The sequence below is a fragment of the Bactrocera dorsalis genome, chromosome 2 (genome assembly GCF_023373825.1).
Source record: "Bactrocera dorsalis isolate Fly_Bdor chromosome 2, ASM2337382v1, whole genome shotgun sequence".
Lineage (NCBI taxonomy): Eukaryota > Metazoa > Arthropoda > Insecta > Diptera > Tephritidae > Bactrocera > Bactrocera dorsalis.
This window is the reverse complement of record NC_064304.1, coordinates 5123420-5145169: the sequence shown is the minus strand read 5'-3', so window position 1 is coordinate 5145169 and position 21750 is coordinate 5123420. Positions and strand designations below refer to the sequence as shown.

Genomic DNA, 21750 nt, shown 5'->3' with positions numbered 1-21750 from the left:
AAATATCATATAATTTCTTATACTGGGTGAGCAGGATTTTAACTTTGCGAAAAGAAAATCGTAGCATATGGATGATCAGATAAAGAGTTGGATTCAAGAAGTCTGTCATCGAGGATTTTTTCAAAAATTTAAAAGCAGTGGGTCTTTGAGTAGAAACCCAAACTCAGAATCAGCAAGGAAAACATCTTCTAGGGAGAATCAGCAAATATAAATAAAGGAACGATTCAAAACCACTGATGACATCAGGATGGAGGTCGTAGATGACCTTGGAACCAAAATCACTGTTAGAACCATATGAAGCAGGCTCCGGGATGCTGATTTGAACGCTCGATGACCCGCAAAAAACCACTTTTGAATAAGAATATGCATCAACATCGCCTCCGGTGAGCTAAAAAATACCAAAGCTGGACTGAAGTCGATTGGCAGAAAGTAATCTTCTCCGACGAGTCCAAATTCAACGAGATATGTAGCGACGGGATGTCGTACGTAAGAAGAAAAATTGGTGAACGGTATAGCGATAGGTGCATCCGAAGAACGGTTAAGCTGGGAGGCAGCCGAAAGGTTAGGGGGTGCTTTTCTTACCATGGACTTGGCAGTCTGACTCTAATGGACGGAACAGTAAAGGCAATTCAGTACTAGCAAATAGAATATTTATGACCTTCAATTGAAACAGCCGTATTTGAATACACATATTCTCACAAATCAGAGAAAACGATGGCAAAAATTCAAGTATTGGGATTCAAATTGCTGCCACATCTACCGTATTCTCCAGATCTTGCGCTCAGCGATTATATCATGTTTACAGATCTCAAAAGAACGCACGCTGTGAAGAAATTTTTGTCGAATGAAGAGGTGATGGGCTAAACTGAGGCCTATTTTGAAGCAAAAAATAAATCGTACTAAAAAAATGTTATCCAAAAGCTAGAGACTTGCAATAATCTGTGTATCATACTTGAAGGGAACTGTGTTAAATAAAAAATACGAATTTTGCCAAAAATACGTGTTTTACTATGGTAAGCCGAATACTCAATTGACCATTTATGTATTTCACTGAATTTGGAGACGAAGAAGCACACTGACGATATTCCTTGCACTAGGAAGAAGAAGAAGTGAATTTCTCATGTATAGAGTTAATTAACAATGTTCAATTTCTTCCAACTCGGACGCCTTTTACCCACAAAGCACTGCTCGCAACTGTTCTATTCTTTGGCACCTTTCATTGTTTTTCCTGTAATCTTTATTACTTGAAACAATTTTGAATTGATTTATATTGCCAAACTCTATTCCACATGTAGCAGCACACACACACACTACAAACAATATTCGTAAAGCCCTACTTACATTCGTGTCGCCGCTTCAATCCAATTAAGGCGAATTCAAATTTTGATTGTCACTTTTGTGTATTCTGCGAAATGCGATAAAATCGTGACCGTTCGCCACACTCCATGTGCTCGTGCAAACCACGTATTTTGACAAGCTCGTCAAAGCACTAATAACACAACAACGCGCTTATCCAACAATATGCGTACCAACAACTACAGTCATACATAAATATTTATGTGTGTGTGAATGGATGAAATGAGCAAAATTACATTTCTAAGCATGTAACAGCATTAACGGAAGTGTATTTACACATGTGAAATACAAATAGTTCTTATATGTTTGTATTGAGTAGGGTATGTTATAGAAAGCTAAGAAAAGAGACAGTAAATGATTTTATTGAGATTTAAAAAAACACATCAGAGCTTTTCGCTTCTTCGGATTTACTGGGATTTTCGCTAAGACAACTCATTTATACTATATTTCGATTACAACTATAATTTTTACGCTCTAATAAGAGGTTGTAGAGGATACACTCAGCATAACAGCGGTGTGCCGTCGCTGCTGTCTGATAAGTTTATAGCCTTTGTGTTAGGATTCCAATATAATATCTTGTGATGTACCTTGAGCTGTATCTTTTTTGTTTCACCAATCACCATAGATGTTTCAAAATCCTTATGTAGATGGATATTTTTAACATACTACGGAACGCTAGCAATCAGCCCGAGTATTTTTGAGTGGTATCTTTGAATCACATTTTTACTGGATAAACCTTTGCACTTTGTCCCAGATTTGAAGGTCATGACACCTTAGAGATTTCAACAGAGTTTTGTAGAGAAGAATTTGTTTTGTAAACTAAGCGTTTACTAGGGACCCGCTACCAATATATTTTGTCTAAGCTCGTTCTCTTTTCTCTGTGGTTTTATGAGGAAAGACAGACCGAGATACCGTGCGCATAGCTGAAATCAAATCGATAATTTTGAATGATCGATTGTCTTTCCAGCTCTAGTAATAATCCTCCCAAAAATATGCCTTCGAATATTTTCGAGAATACTGTCAGTAGCCAATATGTTTATATAACGAGCAAATATTCATGAGAAGTAGTGCTATATACATGAAAATAAAATAAATATAGACTGATTACAAGTTTACGCCGAAAATAATACATAAATGAAGCAAATGCAACTAATACAAGAAAAAACGTTAACTTCAGCTGCACCGAAGCTAAATACCCTTCACAGGTGCATTTCTGTTAGTAACTATAGTTAACCGATCTGAACAATTTTTTTGGAGATTACATTGTTGCCTTAGAAAATAATATAGACCAAATTTCATGAATATATCTTCTCAAATGTGAAAGTTGTCCATACAAGAACTTGATTCCGATCGTTCAGTTTGTATGGCAGCTATATGTTATAGTGGTCCGATATCGACAAATGTACCTTCTTTAAGAGAAAATGAGGATTGTCGATATAAACATGACCTGGAACTTGCAATTTTTATCGACGAGACTTCAGACCGGACCCTGAATGCTTTAGTGTGTACGAGGTTTATCCAATGGGCATAAGCTGTTGGTGTAGGCTTCGACATTCTAAAGATGACTGGTACTACGAGGTTTCTTCAAAAATTAGCACGATTTTTTTTATTTTTATTTCTCCAGAAAGTGTTTATTTATTCAAGAATATCTGCTTTGGCGCCTTCAAAGTGATCACTCCACCCGTTATATTGCACTTCTGCCAGCTTTTTTTCCAATCCTGAAAGCACTTCAAAAAGTCATGTTTTATAATCTTATTTTCTTTCACCATCGATGCAGTTTTTATCTTTTCAATCGTAGTCATCCTTTAATGCGCCTCGTTTTGGGAACAAAAAAATCACATGGGGTCAGGTCTAAAGAATACGGTGGCTGCGGCGCCTTTAATGTTTTGTTTCTGGCCAAATACTTGCGCAGCCCTCGAAAAATCAAAAACCGCCGTACTTTTGGTACAGATCTCATTCTATGCAAAACTTCAAGTGATTATTTGGTTTTCTGGACATTCGATATTTTCGTAAAGTTATAATAATTTTAGTTATTTTTCTTAATTTTGAAGATATTAAAATAAATATATGTGTATATATATATTTGTTTTCTTTTTTTTAATATGAATTCTATAGACTTTTAACATAATCGAAATATGAACTATCTTATATTCTAAGTTTTATCAAACTATGTACTTTGTGCTAAATTTTACTAAAATCCGGTTCAGTAGGTTCAAGCTTACCTTGGCCAAACAACTGGCACGTATTTATTATGTTCAAGTTGGACTCTACGCATCAATGAAGAGGTTTACCCAATCGGTGCTTTACTGTATGGCTTCTGCATTTCCATCGTAAGAATTAGCTTGAACATCAGCAACTGGAATCTCATTTGAAAACTTAGTCAGCGAGGACTCCATATTTACATACACAGACATAAACATATTATATACATATTCCGACACATCATCCTAACTCATACGCTTAGCCACGAAACGAAGTAGCCGAACCACCTTTGTTGGTCACTGAACATGAAATATTGACCATAGCTACATTTGACACAACTAAGAAACTTACAAAAGATTAGGAGTCAGTCAATCCACACAATAGAAAAGACTTAAATTTCTTTTTTTCTCCCAAGACTACCTAGTCCGGTGGTTTCGTGGGAGGTACAATAGTTGGCAGTAGGTTAGCTTTAGCGGATTAAAGTTCTGCACTCCGGCTTATGATGCTTCCACCTGCTATAAAAATGTATATACAGTATGTAACACAATTGAGCAAATAAAATCACGAATATGGATTCTTACAAAAAATTTGTATTTAATTTGGGCGAATTGAATTACAGTTTTTTCAAATACATTCTTCAGTCCGTCTATAATAAAAAACAACAAAAGAGTAACAAATTTATTCAGGTTTTATAAAAAGAAAATATAAATACTCTTGTATGGCACTTGCTCAATTTTGATACAATGTAATTTTTACCGCTTTAATATTTAGTATAGCCTCCTTTGGCCGCAATCACCGCTTCAATCCGCATGGGAACGCTATTGACTAAATCTTCACATTCTTTTTTAGTGATGGAGTTCCATACTTCTACACATCTAGTAAATAATTCCGCCTTTGTTTTCGGTGGACTGGCATATTTGTATACCCTTTTTTTTAAAACAAACCAAAGGTTCTCGATAGGATTAATATCGGGACTTTGAGGGGGCCGTTCCAAAGTTTCAATTTGTTGACTTCTAAGATACTCCATAGTCTTCTTAGCTTTGTGCTTGGGGTCGTTGTCTTGCATCAGAACGATTTTGCTACTGTCCAGACCCAATTTCTCCAACGAAGAAAAATACCCTTGCCATAATATATCTATATACATATTCGCGTCCATATTTCCGTCGATTAAAATTAGGTCCCCAACACCACTTTTACAAAAGCCACCCCAAAAAAGGACTTTTCCGCCCCCAAATTTGAGTGTTGGGATGACATCGCGGCTGGTAATAGTCTTTGATGGTTTCTTCCAAACGTAATGTATTCCGTCTGACCCGTGAAGATTAATCTTGCTTTCGTCTGTCCAAAATACATTCGCCCACTGTTCTGGAGTCCAGTTTCGGTGCGCTTTAGCAAATTTTAGACGTAGTTCTTGATGACGTTTAGTAAGCAAAGGTTTTTTAATTTTGCGCCTGGCTTTAAAACCTAGTTTTTTCAACTCGCGGTGTACAGTCATGCGAGAAACTTGTTTTCCGTAAGTCCTCTCCAGTTCTTTTTGAATCTCAGTACCTGATTTTACTGCTCCCGAGGCCACTAGACGGTTGATAGTTCGTCTATCATGGTTATTTAAAACGGATCGCCGACCAGATCGATGTTTTGGTATTGATATTTCATGACAATTAGCAATATTTTTCACTGACCCAAATGAAATTTTAGCTAAATTTGCAACTTGCCGATATGACAGCTCTTCATTCAACCATTGAAGCACAGATTTTTTAATAGAGTCAGCAATTTTCTTCATTTTTCTAAAAAAAAACACACGAAGTTAATCAGCTTCACAAAAAACAACCTTTCTAATTCTACTTACCGTCTATAAAATGAAAAATACTTCTGAAAACGTTAGTTAATTGATAAATAGAGCCAGTGGTATTTAAAATACTCGAAAGTTGTTTATTGGGTCTTAGCTATGCTCACACGCCTGATCGCAACCGATGTTGTAACACAATTGAGCAAATGTGCACGTGGCGCAAACCAGACGCAGTCAGAAAATTATTGAGAAATTGTACCGTTATATTTCCGTGAAAAAAACTCAACTAGTGTACCTATTCGAATACATATATATTCTTTTCGTAATAAGTTGCGTAGTGCAAAAAAGTTTTGAAATCAGGAATATTTGATTTTATTTGCTCAATTGTGTTACATACTGTATATATATACAAGGTGCATTCCAAAGTAAACCGTACTTAAAACCCAAAAAAAAAAACAGAACAAATAGTTTTTTTCGGCAAAATCAATTTTATTTATTCAAAATAGTCTCCTTCTGCTTCAATACAGCTTTTTGCACGGCCCAAAAGCATGTTGAACGAGTGTTTAGCTCTTTGGCCGGTATGGTCACCAGTATGCCGTCGTAAGCCTTTTGAATGGCCTTCCTTTTTTCTGAAAAGGAAGAACAGTGCAATTTCAGGTGAATACGTGGAGTGGTTAATGGTTGAAATATGATTTTTGGTCAAATAATCATCCTTCGAATGTTGGATTCTGAGCAATTTTTGGTCGTCAGTCAATTTGTGCGAATCAAACCATGCAAACACCTTTCGTAAGCACAAATGTTCGGTCAAAATGCGATAAATTGATGTTGTGGAGATGTTCAATTCCACTTCCATGAATTCCAATAATAATTTCGGCTGATTTTTGATGAATTCACGCACAGTTTCAATGGAATTTCCGGTGGTCACAGATTTTGATTGGCCAACATGTTGACCGCCATTATTATCCTCACGACCCCTTTGAAAACGTTGAAACCACTCGTGCACTCTGCTACGGGATAGGCAATCATCGCTATAAACTTGTTTCATCAATTGAAACGTTTCGGTTAAAGATTTACCAGTTTGAACACAAAAATTAATGTTGGCTTCCGAAGCTCATTTTCGCACCGATAACACAAACACAAACACTTAAAACGCAATAACTTCACTTCTAATCAATGAAATGTCATAAAATTCTCACGGAACAATCAATAATAATCGCTTCTAAAGCACCAGTTGATATACTAGATGGCACCAGGGGCGCTAGATTCAAAAAGTCTGTTTTACTTTGGAACTCAACTTGTATTATATAATATTTGATGTATATATTACATATATTCAACATTCTCCAATCCAAACGCATATACTCACGAGTTATTATCCAAGCAATCCGAAAAATTTAAACACGAATTTCATTATTTTTAGTTATTTCTTATATTTTTTATTCTAATTCACATCTAAATTACAGTTATTCTTACAAATATATTTATTTAACAGAGATCTTAGTTAATCGCGCTTTCAAAACTTGTTTAATAGTCAACATTAGTTTTTATTTGGAGAGATATCGTTGCGCTTAATATTCTTAAAACGACAACATGGACAATGGTTTAGCCTACACACACACAATGACACAGCGAAATAACAGCTACTTGAGTGTATCCTCGCACAACATTTTCACTTTACTCGCTAAATAAATTGACAATTACGGAGTACATACATATAAGCTCTTTGATGCCATGTACTTGCGCTGACCCATTTAAAATGCCTTTGCCAGCGCACATACACACCCAACCGTACACACATACATACATGCGTGCACACGCACACACGCTGTGATGGTCAACAAGCGCCCCGCTGCTGCGAGGTCGTGGTAAATGCACACGAGCAATGGCCAATTATTGTTCTACACAAACGACACATTCTTGCCACACACCCAACTACACAACACACACATATGACTAGGCACACATGTACATGCATATATGTATGTATGTGTATTGCAGGCTAAAAATCAGCTTGTCATTGATTTATTTACGCTCGTCGTCGGCCGACGCTCGCTCTTGCCAGCAGCACAGCAGGTAGCCAGACCAACAGCAGCTGTGTCCAACCAAATAGGGCGTTAGTGCCGCCGCCGTAGAGGGATCTCGGGTGACCCACGCTGCACAGCACATTCTCGTATTGGCGACAGTTGGTGAAGTGTTTTTCGTCCGAGAGCATTTTGGCTGTGTCACGTGCAAATTTGGCCGAATTCTTGTAGCATTTGTAGCGTGCGCTGTTGTAGATGCAATTTTCGTAGGCGTAGCGTGCACTGCAAGAGATAAGGATGAGAGGAGGATTAAAGGTTTCGGACTTTTGCTTCAAATTACAACTTTCAATTAAGCAAGCATGGTTTGACCGTTGTGGCAATAATTGCCTTGTGTTTTCCAATTAAGACTACTAATAAAGTACACATTTTTGTGATAATCTAGAAGTAATGTAATGTGTTTCGAAATTTTAGCCTTGATTCAAGATTGTGGTGAATACTCTTCGAAATTTTATCCTAGATTCAAAATAGTGATGAGTAATATTTGGTATGATAGTAATGACTAGAAACTACAGACACCGGTTGTGAAGAACCTGATCTAAAAGCTAATTGTAAGCCTCATCTAACCCCGACAATTCTCCTAAACTATATTTTTTGAAAAAGTGGGCGTAACCCCGCCCTCTAAAAAATTTAATGTACATATCTATTAAACTACTAAAGCTACAACAACCAAATTCGCCTGGCGCAAATACTATAAGAACTTCTACCGATAGTGTGAAAATGGATGAACTCGTATTACAACCCCGCCCACTCCCCATATAACGGTACTGTTAAAAACTACTAAAAGAAACTTAAAAGTACTTATATGCAGTGCACAGCTACTTACCAGCAAAACTCCATAAATTTATTGGTGACATTCGTTTGCTCGCCATGCAGCTCCTCGGTGAGTATTTCCTGAAAATTGCGCGTGCAACGCATCCAGTCGTCTTGAATATAGCCGAAGCAGTCCTTGTGCTGTAAATAATCTGCAAATTTGTATAGCATGCCATTAATGTACTTGAATGTTTCAACTTGCAACAAAATTAACTAAATAAACATAAGCAAAAAGTTCCACACCACACCACATATCGGAACATTAGGGTGGCTCATCAATCTAGAAAGTTATTGCAAGCATATGTTGACGCGTTAACGTTGAGCTTCCGCTATTTATGTGCTTCCACTTTCAAGCATTTTTACGCTGCTTGAAGCGCTGAAGCACTAAAATGCCACAATACCACCCTAACATGCTTAAACCGACATTTTAGAACCGCTATAAACTGTGTGTGTGTGCGTGTGTTAAACTTTTAAGAAAGTTTTGCGTATAAAGTAAAAAGTGTCACTTTCACTTTTGAACTGTAAACACATTATATCAAGCATGAACACATGGCGTATGCGTAACTTTTAGCACATGTGCGTGTGCGCGGGGCGTATGAGTAACTTGTTTACACTGTGTGTGTCATGGAATTTCGAAGTTTAACAAAGTTGAAAGGCAAACTATTTTCATGACATTAAGACAACTTTATTTGCACTTTATTATATTTTTGAGGTATTTGATTACGGTAATGGATTTTAAGCTTTTTTATTCCGTTTAACAGAGAGTTCAAAGTCAATAAAACAATAGAGAATAGGCAAATTTAATAAATAAATTTAGAGTTTTATAATTAGATTAAAATTGTGTTTACTTTAAAAATATTATAAGATTATAAGCAAATATAGAACTATTTATAGAGAGACTAATATAAGAAATACAAAAATATCAAGGGGGAAGGGGTTAAGTTCGGGTGCAACCGAACATTTTATACTCAAAGACGGGCAAATAGAAAGAAAAAGTGTAAATTTAATATTATTTTAAATAATTTGACTCTAGAGTTAACACAATCACCAGCAATCTCTATACATTTGCTAATTTTTAAGAAAAATTTCTTAAGAAATTGGCAGAGTGTGACCACTAATTAGACTATAGTAGATATTTCACGGTGAAACAGATTTAATAAGCTAAAATATAAATATTTTTATTATTGGCATATTATTGTGGCTTCGATTTCGAGTATGAATAAGTTTTATGAGCATGTAAACCCACCCTTTTGAAATTCCCGATCACTGCAAAAGCGATTAAAAAATCTGCGTGCTCCTTCCACATTATTCTTGAAGAGATTGAGTGTCTTGTTGGTTAAACAACGAGCCGTATAGTCGTCGAAGCATCTCATGCCCTTGTTGAAAACACTGCAAAAAATAAATAAAAAAAAATCATTGGTGCGAAATCACATGCATTTTAGTATATAAGATAATTATGAAGCTATGTCTATATACATTTTTATATCAATTTTACACATCCGTTGTATGCCACTACCCGAAAACCCTTTAACTTCTTACCTTCATTCTTCATTTAACCATTCTTTGAAAATTTGTATCCTTTTTAAATAAATAATTAAATCATCTCCTTTGAAAAAGATCTCTTGACACACGATTTTTAATTCATTTCGAATTTTGCCAATTACCTTTAGGCCTATCCAGTTATTAATTAACAAACACTTGTATCATATATTTTGATAAAATGTTCGCTTACAAGTGTTTAGTTTGCAACGTGCCTACAAATCCCTAAAATTGTGCAAACTTGTGTGAGAAATCTTTCATGCGTGCAACTACAATAACAAAAATGCAAAAATTTATTTTAATAACTGCAAATATGCACACAAGTTAACACCAGCTCGTAAATTTACTAGAATTTAAGAGGACATTTTGTTATTGTTTCATGCTCTAATTAGTTTGAACACTAAAGTTCTGCATTTAAAGTAAACAATTTTTAAAATTAAATAAAGAAAAATAAAAAACAAAAAATGCAGTAAAATTTCAAATTTATAATGATTTAAGTATAAAAATGCAAAATTTATGTAAAATTAAAATAAAAATTATATCTTCCTGCATTTGTAATAATTGCAAAATTTAATATGAAACAGTGACATGAATAAGAATTCTCCCAAATACTCGATACCACACTATATATACAACAAAAAGTGTTATATTTGGGAAAAAAAAATAAATAATTTTCTTTGTTTTGAATTTTTAATTTCCATAGAAAAATATGCCCATTTCATTTTTAAATTTTGATTTCCCACTAAAAGTAATTTACTAAAGGAAAAGCTCGTTCGTGGAAGTTACCGAACAGCACTTGTCATAGTCAAGCAGCAGCTTTTGCTAACAGAACTCCAACTACCATCGTATGCCAACATGTTTTCATGCCCGTATTTGCTTCACAACAATAAGGTTAAGCTTTACGTGAACAATAGTTCCTTTCAATCAGTGAAAAATAGTTCCGTTTAATCAGTTTTTGCTTTTATCAAACTTTTTTTAACAAAGCTCCACTGTACTTTTCGGTTTATTTGCGCACAAAATGAAATAATTTCAAACTGAAAAGCAAGAACAATACAGAAAAATTATAAAAAAAGAAAAAAACATCGTCATCGAATGAACAGTACTGAAGACAAAATCGTAGTATACAAATTTCGACAATCGTTGACGTCATAGAACAGACATCTACATACATACTGACAGTTAGACGAATTTAAGAAAACGATCATTAAGTCATATAGTAAAGGACTTTTCTTTGCGTAATCATTAATGAGCGCTTGTGCACTCTGCATTTGAGTTTTATTTATAGATTTAGATATTTTTAAAAGGCTATGGCAACCAAACAGTTTGAACTAACTTCGTCTGCAAATATATGATTTCATTGTTATCGCAACCTTTCTCCATGCACCATGTATTGAAATAGTATAGCTTAGACTGCAAAAAAATTAAATTTAATTTTTAAATATAAAAAACAATATGATTAAAAATGGTTTATTTGAAGCAATTTGTATCAAACTGCATATTTGTGTTTACAAAGTGAATCTAATATTATCTGGTTAGAGCAATAAAGTACTGCAATAGTCGTTAAATATTTAATTGACATGAAGGACAATGGTGCAAACTTTGTATTCTATCACAAAAGTGAAACAAACCGAAGGCTCCACTATATTTTCATGTACACAGACGCACACATACACAAACTTGCGTGCCGAAGCCCTACTAATTGCTTTGTAATATGATCTTCTCTTGCGACAACAAGAATAATGGAATCTAGCAAACAATAATGGAAGTGATAACTACATGATACCAAAAATGCCAAATGCTAAAGTATATTTACCAGCAAAGTGTTAGTTGAAATTTGTTGTTAGAGAAAATGTATATAAATAGTATAGTAAGTATAAAACAATGTGTACGCATATTCGTATTTAACCTGAAGGAATTTTACTATTTTTGAGCTTTTTGGTATAATCAACTTACTTCAACTTTCTCACTGGTAAGTTCTAAGGATATTAATGAATTGCCAGTAGCTTTACGAATGACATCGTTTTAAATTTAAGTATTAAAAGAATTTAGAATATATGGAGTTTTAGCACTTTCTTTGGAATTAGTAACAACTTTTACCAGAAATTTTAGATTATTTAGGATAATTAATGCTATTTAGTAAAAAAGAAAATTTTTCGCACATCTCTCAATTAAATTAGATGACTTTTGCCCAAAAACCCCGTAACGTGCATATCTTCATAACTCAATTTAGCAAAAAAAAAAAAAAACATTATACGAAGAGTTGTTCCTCAAAATAACCAAACTATCTATCGAAAACTTGACTTTCGTGAGGATTTAAATGACGAGACAAAGACGATGACGCCCAGAAACTAGTAATCGTGATAAATTGTTGGTAAAAGGCCGCAAAACTATTATTATAGATGCAAGTGTTACTACGAGTATGTGGGGTGAAAGGTTAAATACGATAAAAACAGTGTTTGGGAAATTGTTTACTCTTGTAGAATCACCAGATTTGATCTGGTGAATGGTCCTTAGAGCATACTAAAATAATTAAGGGAACACTTCCCCAGCCTGTTGAATGGCAGAGAAAGCATAACGCCAGGAGAAGCTGGACTCTATTCCCCAATCGATGGCGATGGAGTGGAAGTTCCATTGCCGGTCCATGAAAAAGTTTGAGTAGCCATTACCCGTCTGAAGAACAACATAGTGAGACCTCCACTTTAGGTAGAAAAGGTCACGGCTACAAATGGAATCTCCAATTGGCCCCAAACAACAAAAAGTAAGAACGACTGGCACGCTGTTGTAAACTCGGCTATAACTGCATAAGCGGTGTCTACCCCAATGAAGAAGAAGAAGAACTAAAGAAAGAATTAAATGAAGACCAAACAAGAAAAACGCTAACTTTGGCTGCACCGAAGCTAATATGCCCTTCACAGGTGCATTTCTTTTAGTAAATATGTGTCCAGTTTGTATGGAAGCTATATGCAATAGTAATTCGATCTGAACACTTTCTTCCGATATTACATTATTTCTATGAACAATAACTCATGCGAAATTTTGTGAAGTTACATTGTCAAATGTGAAAGTTTTCCATACAAGAACTTGATTTCGATCGTTCAGTTTGTATGACAGCTATATGTTATAGTGGTCCGATATCGGCCGTTCCGACAAATGAGCAGCTTCTTGAAGAAAAAATTACGTTTGCAAAATTTAAAAAGGATATCTTAAAAACTGAGGGACTAGTTTGTATACATATGTATATACAAAGAGACAGACATGGCTAAATCGACTCAGCTCAACATACTGATCATTCATTTATATATATGACTAGAGTACCCGTCCACGCTTCACTGTGGCTGATACATAGATAATTCTACTACTACTACCATCTATATGATTTCTATTAGTTGGATTATAATTATTAGTTAATGAGATATAGCATTAATGTGAAGCAACTTGTTTTAGTTTACAAAAAAATGGATTATAAAGCATTTCGTGTGTTAATAAAGCATTGCTTTTTTTGGAAAATACTGTTGAATTTGGGGTCTGCATCAGGGAAATCCACCGTTGAAAAGATATTTGCTATGTTGAAAGCAGGCGAAATGAGTAAAGTAGGTGCCTCCAACAAAAACAACCAAAACAACGAACATTTGATTCTGAGAAGTGTTTAAGTGCTCTCTAATCGGAATAAAGCCGAATTTTTGCGTCGGTGATAGAAACATAGCTCCATCATTTCCCACTGGAGTCCAATCGACAGTCAGTCTAGTATACTGCACATGATGAAGCGGTTCTCAGGCGTGGAAAGACGAAAAGGGCGGCTGGAAAATGCACGCTGGAGATGCACGTACTCAGCGCCTGATTATTGAGCCAATTATAATCTATTACACTGCATATTTGGTTGCAGTTCTTTTCTTCTATTCCTAATACATAGCAATTGTATCAGTTTTGAGGACGAATCTGCTTAAAATTGTACGCATATATTCAATTGATTCTTACAAACATGAATTTTGAACAAATGCTAATGATTTAAAATATAATTTTTCTATTTATGAGTTGTATTGGATTCTAACATAAAGAGATAAAAGGTATCCTATGTCCTTACTCTGGCTCTAAGCTACCTCCCCACCAATTTTCAGCCAAATCGGTCCAGCCGTTCTTGAGTTATAAATGGTGTAACTAACACAACTTTCTTTTATATATATAGATTTGTGGGGTCTCCGACGCTTCCTTCTGGTTATTACAAACTTCATGGCAAGCTTAATATTTTACTAAAAAAACGGCTTTCTCCTACAAACTACCCTCCATATTCGCCTGATATATCACCATGTCAGTGGCGTAGCTACAACTTCGGGCGCCCGGGGCCAAGGATGTTCTGCCACCCCCCTTTATCTACCTACCTAATACAAGATTCATGAGGTGGTTCGAACAAAAGTGAATTTTTACAAAATATTTTCGATATTAAGTATATAAAATTTAGGAACTAGAAGCCACGCAAATTCTGAAGTTCCAAAATTCTCACAATACGGGTTTTCAGGAAATTGATATTAAATTTACAAGATATCTTATTAAAAGCCATAGAAAAAATCCATTTTCGCCCTATATCTTGTACACTTTTGACACAATTTGCTGGAATTTTTGCCCGAATTGGAGTTTTTAAATACCATTTTTGAAAATCTGGAGAAATAAAAGTATTTGTTACATTCAAAGCATAGGGTAACTGTGAGAGTGGCATGTCAACTAGCTACGCCACTGCACCATGTGACTATTTGCTATTTCAAAAAATTAAAACCAACAAAAAGAACCATGATGATATTCCAGTCATTCAAAAACAAAAAAATCGTTGCATGATGGATCGTTTTAAACGTTGCATTGAGTCTAATAGGCTCCATTTTGAATATATAATATAATGATCTTCGAAGATAATAAATATAAAGTGCATTTTATTTAATATCATATCATAAGACTATATTTAGGACACACATTATGGTGGGTTCAGAAATGATTTTTCTCTTCGTACTTTAAAAATAGAGGCTTAGGTACCTCTTATTTTTAACGGAGAAGGCTTTCGCTTAACAATTTTCTTTTTTCGTATTATCTAATAGAAAAACTCCAGCCACTTGAACGACAAAAAAGTCTGTAAAGATTTTTGTAAACCCAAGTTTTTGAAACATATTAACGGTTATTTTAAGATTTTTTTTTCGTATGAATATTATAATCTAATGAAAATTAAATTCAAAACTAAAAGTTTTATTGGACATTTTTTACAGGTTTCTAAGATTCTATGTTTCAGAGTACCAAGAGAATGAAAAATATTTATTTTTGTTTACCCACCCTACTGTACATACAACCAAACTTACTAATGCAGCCTATCTATGAGGTTTCATTTAATTTACTTTTAAGCCTCCGTAACTTGATCCACGGTTATATTAAAAAAGTCGTGCGAGTTTGAAATCTTAAGCTTAAGTATTTAATTGTAATTGAGTTTTCACTTAGTTTGTGCACTTATTGCCTAAAACAAATGCTCTTTACAGAGTATATAATTACTCGGAAGTGAGTACAAGAATTTTACAATATTGTGTGTGTATTTGTAATATCAATAAAGAAGAAGAATAAGAACAATTTGTATATCAAAGAAAAAGACGCGGTGAAGAGAACTTAACTGAATGGTTGCTAAGTCGAGTGCTTCTCAAAATTTGGCTTACTTCCTTATTGAGTAGGCACTCTAATTACTCATTAGTTATTAAAGGCTTTTATAAGACTTTATAGAAGACGAAAGCATGACTTTGCCTACCGGGAGGCAAATGAAGTTCACAGATGTTTGAAAACATTTTTCATGACTGGAAATTTAATACAAGCTTGAAATTATGTAAGCAGGAAGAGTAGTAAGAGTTTCATCGCAACCAGGGTTGTAAATATTGCATTAAAAATTTATTGAATTAATATTTGAACTATTAATTAAATTAAAAAATAAATTTTGTTTATTATTAAATAAAATTAAAAAATTAAGCCCATTAACCTTACTTTTATTTTGAAGTTAAGAACCGGATTGAAAAAAAAAATTAATCCAGCATATAATTAAAATTAAAAACAAAAAATTTTGAATTAAAAATTAAAATTATTTCAGAATTTAAAATTAAAAAAATTAAAATTAAAAAAAAAAATTAAATTAGAAAGAGAAAGAGAAATTATATCAGAATTAACATTTTTTCTCATTTCCGTACATCGTATTCTAAAGTTGAAGCTATATCTTCCACAGAGACATCTTCTTCAATACTCTAAAGCACTGGTCGGCAATCTTACATATTCAAATAGATAAAAAATTTTCAAAACCCACATTTTGTATTAAAACTAAGCTTAAATTTTCCATTTCCAATATTGACATATTTATACCTTATTTTTAATTTCAAAGTTGTGGCCAAAAATTGAAAATTTTATTTTTCATCAAAAATTTTTTATACAAAACATTCGCCATCCTACTCTCAACACACCCAAGGCGGGTATGCCTCTTCTCGAAGCCCAAGGCTAATTTAATTTTAGAGTAATTGCACTCAAACGCCAACCTTTTCATCTGACTGCAAAGTAGGCACTATCTAACTGTTTCCAAAATAACAAGCTTGAATTTTCAATTATATATATAACCGATTTCTCATACACACTCACTATAACTTTGATGAAATTTGCTGCGACCACATTTCGAATGCCACATTTCACTTTACGCATTAAGGACATTTTTCCAATCACTTTCGAACGCCGCCATCAAAGGCCGCAAAATGTCATTACCCACCGACCAGACGGCGTTCGCAGAAAATTTCGAATATTTGATTTGGTGTGAAAACCGCAAAAGCGTTCAAAAGTGGCGAACAAACCGAAAATAAACAAACACCACGCCACTTAACCTCACATTGTAAATGAGTATAGAGGCAATTGTGTGTAAATAACTTTGGTAAGAGCATTTGCCAAATTTCGTAAGAACTCCCACTGTTTCACTTACATGCACTTGGATGCGATTTCGCGTTCGTTGTTGGCAATCTTTGTGGTCTGCAGAAATTCCATTAAATGTGGCGGCAGATCCTTAAAGCACTCGTCGACCATGCGTTGAGTGTCGCCGCATTTACTCTCGGCGGCGGCTGCGGTGTCGCTGCTCTTGAGGGAAGCCGCCAGACGCGACTCGGTGTCATTCTGCGAATTCACCGATGACACCAGGGGAATCAACAGCAGCAGTAACGCGAACATTTTGTAATCGCGACGCGGCAAAATTTTGTAATCAACGAACGATTCAAATCAAAGTACTTCAAACACCGTTAATATATATGTATTTCTTTAATTGTGGTTTACTGTTATGATACAAGTATATAAGCACATGTACAGATTCTTGTATTTTTATTTATTTTTTTATTTGACTTTGGATGCTTAAATTTTCAAATATATATTTTTTTGACTCTTTCACACAACTTTATTTGGCGCTATCGCTTTCATCACACTATGAGCTTTCACCACTTTTGTACGAGTATAAACGTGGTCACGCGTCCGAACCGTTACTGTTGCTTTATCAAAACTGCTCGGCCTTTTATATAGCAAAGTGTTAACAGCGCGTTTACAGTTACGATATCATCAACAGTTGTTTTCGACGAAAAAGCTCCAAAAGCCGGTTAAGCTTTCACGCAGCCGCAGCACCACCGCACGCACGTGCCTTTATTATCCTCGTTACGTGCCACCTGTTATCTTCAACAATTCGACAAAAAGGGAGACAAGGTTATTGTGTCGTTTGGCGCGTGATTTGCTATCGCTGGCGACTGCAAAGCGGCAGTGGATAGAAACTTGTTGTAGAAGACTCGCCGTCAAGGTACCAATTGTTGATTTCGCTATGCTTCCCACATCAAGGTCAATTATAATATTTTGTACTTTGCATCTCTTTTTGCGTAACGGTTTAAAGAAGGAAGTTATTTTTAAGAACAATTACAAAACTTTTGCAGTAAAAGCGGAGAAGAAAATATTTTTCCCATAACAAAGGAAAGCTGCATTTTACTTTTCCTCTTGTTTGCGTTGTTTTGGATTATTTCTCACATCTTAGCAGCAAAAGTATGAACAAAACTTGTTAATCGATAAAATAAAGTTCACGTACAACATTTTACAATTTGAATAATTACTGATTAATCACTTGTTCTGCTCGGCATTAATAACAAATCGCCATAAAATCGCGAGGAAAAGACCAGCCACCTGCCCTCAAGTTCGCTTACCTTTCATATGAGGCTAAAGTGCGCAGCAAAGAGCCATAATTCCTAAATTCTCTGTAATTAAGCACTTTTATTCTCAAAAATTCACAGAAAGGTAATCACTTGCAGTTCTTTGTAGTTCTGCTGGCATAATACGTCTGTAATTATGACATCATTTTTAAGTAATTAGCCTGAACAGAATTTCTAAGCTTCGCACAGTGATCTGCATCCAAAATTGATAATGAATGAAAATTAAAAATTTTAAACAATTTTCGTTTTAATTTATTTAATTTAATTCAATTCAATTTAATTTAATTTAATTTAATTTGGTTTGATTTAATTTAATTTAGTTTAATTTAATTTTACTTAATTTATATTAATTAAATTTAATTTAATTTGGTTTAATTTAATTTAATTTAGTTTAATTTGGTTTAATTTACTTTAATTTCATTTAAATTTTTTTAATTTAATTTAATTTAACTTAATTTATATAAATTAATTTTAATTTAATTTAGATTAATTTAATTTATTTTAATTTGGTTTAATTTAATTTGATTTATTTTATTTAAATTTATTTAATTTAATTTAATTTAGTTTAATTTCATTTAATTCAATTTAATTTAATTTAGTTTAATTTAATTTAATTTAATTTAATTCAATTTTATTTTGTTTTATTTTATTTTAATTTTATGATCTCATTTTATTTAAAATCCTTCCATCAAAAGGCTTTAAAATTCCTTATTTCGTTTGCCCACAGTGCGCGCCTTTTTGTCCCTCAGCATAGAGGATGAGGCTGTCCGTTAAGCAACATAATTAAAAGCAACAGCAGCAGCGCAGCACCGCAAATAGCCGACAACGCCACCGGATAGCCGAGAAGGCAGCTGGAGGACGCATTGTCAATGGGAAACAAGAGAGTAAATATGCGTACTAAACTGTCATGGTGACTTATCGCCTCAAAAAGGAAAAACCTAAAGAGAAAGTCAGAAAATCACAGCGAACCGCAGATTTGCTTCGACTACAAATGACCATACATATACGAGTATACAGTATATGTATATCTCCTCCGTACGCTGTAACGAGAGAGAGACCTCATTAAATATTTGTTTTTAGAAAATTAATTAAAAATTTCTAAACTAATAAATGATTTAAGCTCTCTAATATAAAAAAGTTAGAACATAAATATAGAAATTTAAATTTCCCTTACATTATTACTCGTTTTAGCTTATTTTTACATTTCCAATATTGGTTTGATTTGTGTGTGTGTGCACTTTGTTGACTCAATTAATAGAAAAAGCGTACTTGTGTAACCCTTTTCAAGCTCTTTAACTCGGCCAAAGTAGCTCGTCATAGCACATAACCTAAGGCGAATTGCCTACTACAATGAAGAGAGGCATGAAAACTTACGGGTTGCCAGACAATAACGACTCAATTGGGCATCAAAGGTTTTAAAGTACAAAATGGGCATGAACTTTGAAATGAACTTTCAATCGCATGTGGACATTGCGTGGAAGGAGCAGACGGAACAAATTGAAAAAGGTCGATTGAAAATAAATCTATTATTTTGATATTAAATTGAAGATTTTATTTATCATGGCTATAATGCTTTTCGCGTTAACTTGTTGCGATTTCATTACGCCGCTCTCTTTTAAACCCTCATCCCCATTGGCAAATTTTTCCAGTAAATTTTTCTCAATATTCTCTTGAGTCGATTTTTTTTTACCAGTAAAAAGGTGGGCTATTGACAGAAGCAAGACATAATCACTTGATACCTAGCCCTGTGTATAAGGTGATTGCATAAGAGCCTCCCAATCAAGCTTCTGAATGAATGGCTTGGTGTTGTCTTTATAAACGATGATCCATTTCGAAATTCCCTACTCTTTTAAAGAAAATAACACAGAAACTTAAAATCTAATCGCGAATTTTTATTCTCATTCAAAAGAACATTATTTCGCACTTATTTTCCGAGGATTGTCTTTTTCAAGTATTGGCCGCGGCTACTTCGTAAATAGTCCAATTTAGTCCTTGAGTCTATTTTTCGATGATTCGTTCGAACATTTCGACTGTTTTGCTCCAAGGAATAAATCGAAGCGGGATTGTCCGCACAGACTTTAGGCTTTACATACTTTACTAAAAAGTCTATCTGTGACACGATCTAGGTGGCCAATCGACTGGCCCAAAACGTGAAATCAAAGGTCCATTTAGTTAAATAAAAGACGCCGGTGAGAGCGTAACCATCAATGACGACCGTTATCGCGCCATGATAACTGACTATTTGATGCCTGAAAGTGAAGCTTGTGATCTCGGCGATATTTGGTTTCAATAAGACGGCGCCACTTCTCACACAACGGATTCATTTAAAGAACAATTCGGTGAGCAGATAATTCCACCGGCCTACAAACCATACCAAACCCTTCTTTCTCTGGATGAAATGGCAGCTCTTGAATCTCTTCAGGTTGTTCTTCGTTCAAAAGGCAACAATATTGCTTGTTTACATACCCATTGAGCCAGAAATATGTAGACCTCATCGCTGAACAAAATTTGGCTCGAAAATGTCGGATCTTCTTTTAACTTTTCAAGAGCCCATAGAGCAATGCGATGTCTCACGGAAAGGTTGAGCCGCTTCAGTTCTTGCACCAATTTCAAAGTCGTTCCATATGTCACACCGAGTTGCTGCGAACGACACCGACTTGACTCTCAACGGTCTTCGTGTACACTCTCAGCTACGGCTGCTACTGGTATATTTTCTTCACTGCGTTCTGGACGTGATCTATTCGGTCGAGTATTATCCAATAATGAATGAAGGGTTTTAAGATGGGTGACGGTGTAGCAAACAGTACGTTCAGAAAGCCGATACTATTTACGCGAAACACATTCTTTACTATTCCCGAAATTGACTTTGACAACTGTTTCGAGAATTTAAAAGACGTTGACCCAATTGTATTACGACCAAAGAGGATTACTTTGAAGGGAGGACATACATAGGTTTTGAAGAATAAATTAAGAATTTTAAATTTATGAACAAAGTCTTACAATTTTTTGCTCATAGTCGTATTTCCCAATATAGGGTTTTCTGGAAAAGTAAACATCTATTGTTCAACTTAATATTTAATTTGACTCTTTCTCAAAAAATTCACTAAAATTTACATTTCAGGGAATATGAATGACTAAAGTAACTTAATTAAATATGTTGCAAAATAGTTTACTCAAGATGTGCGAGAAATATTAAATTTTTAATTTTGAAACATCAAATAAAAACTTGAATACAAAACAAAGTACCTTTATACACATATACATACTATATATTACATTAATTTTGCTTACTTAAGTGTTAATAAAAGAATTTAAAGCTTTGGCTTTATTGTCAACGAGAAAAGGAAGTAAAATATTTTGGGTTTTATTGTTCCACCACGACACATACAATGCACTAACAGGAACGACAATAAATCTTTTATAGACACATCAACCTGAAGCTTTTGAATGAAATTCCAAATACCTTTGCATACATGTACATATATACTTAAAGCTTTTACTCCAAAGTCATGACTTACGGCAGTAAGAAATTTGAATCCTTTAAGGTGTAGAAGATTTTAAATCTACTTTAAATAACCGTCTGGTTTGAGATAATTCTTAAAATGATATTTAGTATGAAAAGCATATACATATCCTTTAAGTATATTTACTCGTACGTGCTGTATTGATTTTAATGCTGTATTATTTATTTTATTTCACCTGCACAAATTAGATGAACATGCCCACATACTTACGTAAATACATACGTCTACATGAA

The 21750-nt window shown here is 34.3% G+C and overlaps 1 protein-coding gene across 1 annotated transcript; it reads right to left on the bottom strand.

The window, feature by feature from the left end:
• Positions 1 to 6763: 6763 nt before the first annotated feature.
• LOC105225865 (uncharacterized) lies at positions 6764 to 17630 on the bottom strand. Its single transcript, XM_011204531.4, has 4 exons — positions 16742 to 17630; positions 9479 to 9621; positions 8246 to 8384; positions 6764 to 7644 (listed from the first exon to the last, which is right to left on the bottom strand). Exons 1-4 carry the CDS (start codon positions 16981 to 16983, stop codon positions 7368 to 7370), a joined length of 801 nt encoding a protein of 266 aa, XP_011202833.2. The 5' UTR covers positions 16984 to 17630; the 3' UTR covers positions 6764 to 7367.
• Positions 17631 to 21750: the final 4120 nt, after the last annotated feature.

Bases quoted from the DNA above. Each gene is read 5' to 3' on its own strand.
- LOC105225865 (XM_011204531.4), bottom strand. From the start codon at position 16,983: ATGTTCGCGTTACTGCTGCTGTTGATTCCCCTGGTGTCATCGGTGAAT. The intron at 8,385-9,478 runs GTGGGTTTACAT...ACAAATTTGCAG, and splicing joins TGATCGGGAATTTCAAAAGG to ATTATTTACAGCACAAGGAC. The intron at 7,645-8,245 runs GTAAGTAGCTGT...TATCTCTTGCAG, and splicing joins AAATTTATGGAGTTTTGCTG to TGCACGCTACGCCTACGAAA.